This window comes from Rhagoletis zephyria, unplaced genomic scaffold (assembly GCF_001687245.7).
Source record: "Rhagoletis zephyria isolate East Lansing unplaced genomic scaffold, Rhagoletis_zephyria_1.1 Rzeph_scaffold_06746, whole genome shotgun sequence".
Classification (NCBI taxonomy): Eukaryota; Metazoa; Arthropoda; class Insecta; order Diptera; family Tephritidae; genus Rhagoletis; species Rhagoletis zephyria.
The window spans coordinates 26,960-34,531 of record NW_016163829.1 but is presented as its reverse complement, the minus strand read 5'-3'; the positions used below and the strand labels follow the sequence as shown (position 1 = coordinate 34,531).

Below are 7,572 nucleotides of genomic sequence, written 5' to 3'. Positions count from 1 at the left end.
CTGGGCGGGGTTGTTGTAGCCGCTACAACAACAACAACAACAACAAAACTTCAAAATGTGCCTAATGGTCTTCAAATGCCGAAAATAAGATGAAAGTGCCACAAAATTAATTGCTTTTAAGGCCTTTTATGTGCAATATATTTTTAGAAATAGTAATTGTTAAATACAATGAAGTAATATATTAATTATTAATTAACTACATTATTACAGTAAATCACTTTGATGAAAGATTCCTTAGATATACATGTGGCAACTCGGCTTCTGAAGGTCACAAGAAGTGCAACCCTGTAGGAAGTTGCTAGGAACCCAATCGATGATAATCACCGCTATTTTGATATTCCTTTGTCTCTTACTTTTGGGACGTGTTCTGAGCAGCAGCTTCATCTTTAGACTTATCCATCAGCATCAACGAATCCACGTAATTCCAGCATTTGAATTTGTTATTAGAGTTTGTAATATATTGTAAATAAACATCTTGCAAGATTATTAGTAAAGTAATATACGGCTTCTAAAGTGGTGACCCCGACGTGATCAGGAGGTTACGACACTCCTGCGTCTGGTCCTTCTGAAGTATCGTTTTCATATTTGTCTGAGCGTGAAATTGGCTAGTATGGAGGACGACGAGGCCTGGGTTGATGCAACAGCAGCTCCACGAATAAGTTCACCAAATATGACCGCAACTAACATTGAGTCGTATTTTATGTCGCTGGAATTTTGGTTTGCAGCTTCAGGTATAACTCAAGACTTGAAAAAGTTTAACATAGTTATGGCTCAGGTCCCACCGAGCAGGCTGCAGAGCTTCGATCAATCATCGACACGGTGCCCCAGCAAAATAGGTACGAGTATGTGAAGGCGAGGTTAACCTCACACTTTGCCGATAGCCAGCAAAGGCGTTTGCAGCGGGTTCTGTCAGATATGCCTTTGGGCGATATGAAGCCTAGTCAACTTTTTAACGAGATGCGTCGAGTCGCAGGCGATGCTCTGGGCGAAGCGGTTCTGTTGGATTTGTGGGCCATACGATTGCCGCCGCATGCACAAGCAGCAGTGATTGCAGTGAAAGGTAACGCCGTGGATAAAGGCGTCATCGCGGACGCAATTGTAGAGTCAATGGGCCTTCGCACCGTAAGTTCAGTAGACAAACCTACCGCCACTGCGCCCCGTTCACCACTCAGGCCAGGAATCTTCGTCAGCCTTGGAGGCCATTCAGCGAGAAATCGCGCAGCTCTCGCGTCGTTTCGAATCATTGCAAACGCGTGGCTATGATCCGCGAAGACGTTCACGTTCACGAGGCCGCCTCGAGACACCGCGACGACGAGCTAGGTGCAACTCGCCCAACGAAAGCTGCTGGTATTATCGGGAGTTTGGAGCCAATGCGCGCAAGTGTAGGACGCCCTGTGGTTACGTAAGGAAGAATTCAGGTCAATGATATTGCCCGGCTGAACCTGCAACCAGTACAGGCAAACAACTGGGAGCAGCCCGTTTCCGCCTTAAGGTATCAGACACTGCAACTAATATGAAATTCTTAATAGACACCGGCGCCGATGTGTCTGTGATACCAAAAGGCTCACGTTCAGTCAAGCATAAACCAACTACTATGAAACTGTTTGCCGCAAATGGCACCTCTATTAATGTGTACGGAGAAGCTATGTTGAAAGTTAATCTGGGCCTACGCCGCGAGTTTGTGTGGACGTTCCTGATCGCCAACGTTACTTGTGGAATAATAGGCGCAGACTTTATCAGGCATTTCGACCTACTCATAGATTTAAAAAGGAATCGAATCATTGATAAAAGCACGTCTTTGCAATCCGTCGCCCAGGCAGTTACGGGTACAGGCTCATCAATCAAGTCATTCGACACCTCGTCTCCGTTCGCGGATTTATTAGGTGAATTTGCAGAAATAACACGACGTGCACAGCCCGGCGTTATCACAAATTCTTCGGTGGTGCATTACATTGAGACTCGCGGTCAACCCATCTTCGCTCGTCCCCGAGGCCTGTCGGCGGATAAACTACAAGCAGCGCGCGCTGAGTTTGAAAGCCTAATGAGACTAGGTGTATGTAGACCGTCACGAAGCAGTTGGGCCAGCCCTCTACACATGGTGCGAAAGGCAGATGGCAGATGGCGCCCCTGCGGAGACTACAGGACATTAAATGCCATCACAGTACCGGATAGGTACACGATACCTTATTTGCAGGATTTTACCAATATTTTGCGAGGTAAGACAATATTCTCGAAAGTCGTTTTGCAAAAAGCCTTTCACCAGGTGCCGGTGCCCCCGGATGATATACCCAAGACTGCAATATCCACACCTTTCGGTTTATTCGAATTTGTCTACATGACCTTTGGTTTGCGCAATGCGGTAAAACTTTTCAACGGCTTATACACGAAGTTGTGCGCGGGTGGGACTTCGTGTTTGCTTATATGGATGTATCTGTATCGCGTCAACAAGTCCAGATGAACACAGATCGCATCTACGTCAGCTCTTTGAAAAACTTAAGCAATATAATTTAGCTATCAACGTGTAAAAGTCAGAATTCGGTCGTAACCAAATAACCTTCCTCGGGCATTTAGTGTCATCCCAAGGTATTCGCCCCCTACAAGAGCGCGTCGAGGCCATACGCAAGCTCTAGAGGCCTTCAACGGTGAAGGATTTGAGAAAATTTTTAGCGGTAATAAACTTTTACCGACGATTTATTCCACACGCATACTAGCAATGTGCCCGGGAAACATCAAAAATGACCGATCGTCGCTCAACTGGTCAAATGAAACGATATCTGCATTTGAGCATTGCAAGCAACAGCTGGCGAATTCGGCCCTTCTCGCGCATCCGTCAAAGAATGCAGAGCTATCGCTTTGGGTAGATGCATCTGCCAGTGCGGCCGGTGCGGCACTACACCAGGTTGTCAACGGAGCTCTTGAGCCTCTGGGTTTGTTCTCAAGGAAGTTCGACAAAACACAGCTACGTTATAGCACTTACGATCGCGAGTTAACAGCGATTTATTTCGCCATGCGGCATTTTAGGTTTATGTTAGAAGGTAGAGTTTGTCACGTCTATACTGATCATAAGCCAATAACCTTCGCCTTTAGGCAAAAACCTGGACAAAGTTTCGGATCGGCAAGCGCGACAACTGGACTTTATCTCCCAAATAACGACAGATATTAGCCATGTCGAAGGGATACATAATGTCACAGCTGATTTTCTATCCCGCATCTCGTCCTTGGAAGTTACGCATATCAACTACAACGAATTGGCGGAAGACCAGAAAGCAGATGGAGAATTACAGCAGCTGCTTCACGATACTTCGAAAAGCTCCCTTAAACTGAAACTTTTTACAATTCCAGGTTCTTCTAAGCAGCTATATTGCGATTGTGCCACGAATTCTAATCGACCATTTGTGACGAAAAATTTCCGGCGTAAAGTACTAGAATCTACCCACAATTTGTGTCACCCTGGTACGCGCGCTACAGTGAGATTGATGACGCAGCGATTCGTATGGCCAGGCATTCAGAAAGACAGCAGGGAGTTTGTTAAAGCGTGTGTCCGATGTCAACGTGCAAAGGTTCATCAGCATACAGTCGGATATCTAGATTTGGAGTTCCATGCGCAATAACATCCGACCAAGGACGTCAGTTTCAGTCCGCCCTTTTTGCTGAGCTCATGAGAACCTTGGGAATAACACATCTTAAAACCACTCCTTACCACCCACAGTCCAACGGGTTGGTAGAGAGATGGCATTGAACAATGAAAGCGGCCATATTGTGCCATAACCACGAGCGATGGGTTGAATATTTACCGACCATTTTGTTGGGTCTGCGTACGACGTACAAGCCTGATACTCAAGCATCACCTGCAGAGCTGGTGTACGGGACTACTCTTCGCATTCCTTCAGAGTTCTTTGTCGACAATGCAACAAATAGCACGGAATCAGAAGTTGTGGTTGAACTGCGAAATCTATGCGACAGGTAAGGGCACCTGACATAGCGTGGCATACGAGAGGCAAAGTGTTCATACATCCTGACTTGAGAAATTGTAAGAATGTATTCGTCAGGAACGATTCAATTAGACCATCCTTATCACACCCGTACACCGGCCCTTACAAAGTTGTAGATAGGTCAGACAAGCACTTCAAAATCAACGTCAACGGCAGAGAAACATCCATCTCAATCGACAGTCTGAAGCCGGAGTACATCTTAAAGGACGACGAGCCGTTGCAACTACCTGAAGCCCATTCTGCTCGGAATGTGTTACCAGAGCCCCCAATGGCGTCCAGTAAGTTAAATCGTCCAAAACGACATGTTGTTATTTCACCTCGCTATCGTTGAACCTGCGCTGGACTTAGGGGAGTACTGTGGCAACTCGGCTTCTGAATGTCACAAGAAGTGCAACGCTGTAGGAAGTGTCTAAGAACCCAATCGATGATAATCACCGCCATTTTAATATTCCTTTGTCTCTTACTTTTGGGACGTGTTCTGAGCAGCAGCTTCATCTTTAGACTTATCCATCAGCATCAACGAATCCACGTAATTCCAGCATTTGAATTTGTTATTAGAGTTTGTAATATATTGTAAATAAACATCTTGCAAAATTATTAGTAAAGTAATATACGGCTTCTAAATACATATGGGCGAATCCAGCGAAAAGTCTACCGCGGAAAACAAATTAAAAGTTCTTTATCTATTTATACTATAGGCCGATTTGACTGCTTTTTATAATATATACTGGTTATGTGAGCAGAAACATTTTTGCCAAAAATGGTCTCTTTAAGTGGCACTAGGGTCTAGATATTTTGAATAACTGTATTTATGCTCTGATTTGTTTCACATTTGGCATGTTTAGTTTAAACGTAGATTTGCAAAAAATTAAACCGCTGGTGTCGCTCATGTCAAAATAAAAAGTACGTTTCACATAAAACGCATGTTTTCTTCCCGTTAAAAATTCTGTCAAGAACAATATTAACAAAACTTTTGACATGCAAATTTTAGTAACGTAACGCCAGGTAACGTCACGGCAGATAATTCAGCTGATTAAACATAAAGCCGAAAAGATTTTTACATTTCAAAACTTGGAAAATTAACCCTAAACATAGCCAATATTACTACAAAAACTTTTATTTAAAAAGTCTTTTCCAATTCGCAGAGTTTTAAATGAACTATATTTTCATAAATAACACTGTGAGACAAATGGTAGGTGGTCTTTTTTTGACCAAACTCGAGAACCACTAGTCCGATTTTGCTCAAACAAATTTAAAAAAATTAAAAATTACAATTCCTTTAATCTGTTCATATAACGTTTTTCTATATAATCAACAGTTTTCAAAAAATTTAATATTTTAGGCAAAAAATATTTTTTTTCTTCATACATTTATTTTTACCGGCAAAACCAAAGGTGACAATTTCCCCTATATGATAGTTATATATATATCTCGATTCCTAGACGTGACCCAGCGAAACGCCGGGACACGTATAACTTGTTTTTGACCGATATAACATTTCCCGTTGGTTTCATCCCATCCCGATTTTGACTATCGCATAGTGTAATTAATGAAAAAAATTGTTCATGAAAATAATTGTGAAATATTATATTTAAACAAGGTGTACACTTACACTGACTGTATATCAGATTATCGAAACTAAATCGGGATTTACTTGGGCGTCATTTTGACCTATTGGATTTTGAAGATTATGTGATGGTAAGAAAAAAAAGGTCATGTGAAGTTTTTCCTTACAGCGGTGGGTGGAGGATCCACAGGCTTCCAAAAATGTAAAAAAAAACAGTTACATGGATTTACTCGAGCGCGTCAGATTTCCACAAGGGATGTTAAATGGGCCCGAATGAATGAAAAAAATCGCCATTTGGAGGGGTTTTCTTAATCTGACGGTTTAAAAAAGTAATTTCGTTTCTGAGATGCACAGTGAACCAAACATATATTATTGTAAACACTTATTATTTTATCCGTGCAACTATCATGCAGCAAGTCCGGTTCGACTTGGTCGTCAATTTCTTCTACATTTTTCCCATCTGTAACAAGAAGTAATTGACAATATTTTTTTACATATTAAATGAAAAGTGTGTTCAGGTATTATACCTGAATCCCCTAGAACAACAAATTTTTGACAAGAATATGATCCATACAACACACAAAACCCATTTCCACTCATCCTGAATCACAAAATTTAGTTTGTAAAATTTCAAAGGTTATATTTCATGTAACACCATGAGTGCTTTGATAACCCATGATTGCGTGATGGCGGACGGAAAGGAGTAAGGGGACACATAGTCCATTGATACAATATAAAGAGTGAGCAAGAAAGGAGCGGAGTTCCAAATTTCTTCATGTATAAGAAAACTTAAGGTTGCCAATTCCAAATTAACTGAAAAATGCGTGTTTGTCTTACATACAAATTCTTATGTCTAGTGATTTTAGCTGAGAAATGAGTAAAATTCACTTACATAAGTTGAAAAGGTAATTTTTAACTGATATTTGTTCAGCTAAAAGTTACATCATGTGCTACTAATTTTTCTTAATATAATTTTAATCTAACACTCCTTCGATTTATGATTGTTTCAATCCTAATTCAAACTATTTTGAAACTGGAATAAAAGTAATCGTAATCGTAGACGCATTTAATTACACATGTAATTTCATCGCCCAGCTCAAATTTAGATAAAGGTTTTGATTCGCAAATGCACATACTTATGCACATATACAGCGAAGCAACACACGTGCCTTTAGCGTGAGATTGTTTGGGTTAATTCTCACACTTCACTCGCAACTGGTATCATTTGCGAGCAGTTGATCCGCTGGGTATACTTACAGTTTTAAGGCGCTGGCCCAATGCAGGCTTGCTTCGATTTGAGAACTGTCAAAAGTTATTTGGAATATACTAAAACGTATGAAGGGTGGCCAAATGGCAGCTTTGCTTCACTTGCTTTAAGCGCCTCAAAGTTTCAAATAGGTAAAAGTTTTATTTGAAAGCGTTTCGTAGCCTTTTGACAAAAAGATATGTTCCCGTTCTAAATCAATTCAAACAAACTGCTGCGTCTTTTTATGTACAAAAATTTTCTTACGTAATTTAAAAAAAAAATATATATATAATTATAGGTACTTAAAGTTTAATAAAAAGTAATCTATGTTTCCATATTTATATTTAACATGTCGCTGGCATAAAGTGAAAAGTTGCTAAGTCCATTTTTACAATTTTACAGGGACTTTGAATACAACATTTTGCGTGTTTAAAGCAAAGCAAAACTCCATACAAATCAGAAGGATTAGATCTCTGTTAAAAAAGTACCTTAATCCTTAATTTCTCTTACTCTCTATATCAAAATTTGACGCTTCATAAAATGTAGACTTATCAACTTTTCACACAAAGCTGGCGATATTTATGATGTCAAACTACTGGTAAGTCGTCTCTTGAAAAATCTATTTTTTTGTTTTGAGTGTGTAGTTCTTAATAAATGTACATATAGTTATATATGTATGTATAATAATTATCATTCCTTTGAAATGCAAAAATTAATTCACATTCATTTAAAAATAAATATGAAAAAATTGTTTTGTATTTCTTTTT

General features: G+C 40.2%; 1 protein-coding gene across 1 annotated transcript; it reads left to right on the top strand.

Annotated features, from left to right (window-relative positions):
- Positions 1-610: 610 nt before the first annotated feature.
- Positions 611-1,426, top strand: LOC108373488 (uncharacterized). The gene is made up of 3 exons (XM_017629383.1): positions 611-731; positions 776-1,122; positions 1,178-1,426. The coding sequence occupies exons 1-3, from the start codon at positions 611-613 to the stop codon at positions 1,424-1,426; spliced, it is 717 nt and encodes a 238-aa protein (XP_017484872.1).
- The last annotated feature ends 6,146 nt before the right edge of the window (positions 1,427-7,572 follow it).

What these genes read in the sequence shown, in the direction of transcription:
- LOC108373488 (XM_017629383.1), top strand. Translation starts at nt 611, where the DNA reads ATGGAGGACGACGAGGCCTGGGTTGATGCAACAGCAGCTCCACGAATA. An exon ending in ATTTTGGTTTGCAGCTTCAG is followed by an intron (nt 732 to 775) that starts GTATAACTCAAG and finishes GTTATGGCTCAG; the next exon opens with GTCCCACCGAGCAGGCTGCA. An exon ending in AGTCAATGGGCCTTCGCACC is followed by an intron (nt 1,123 to 1,177) that starts GTAAGTTCAGTA and finishes CACTCAGGCCAG; the next exon opens with GAATCTTCGTCAGCCTTGGA.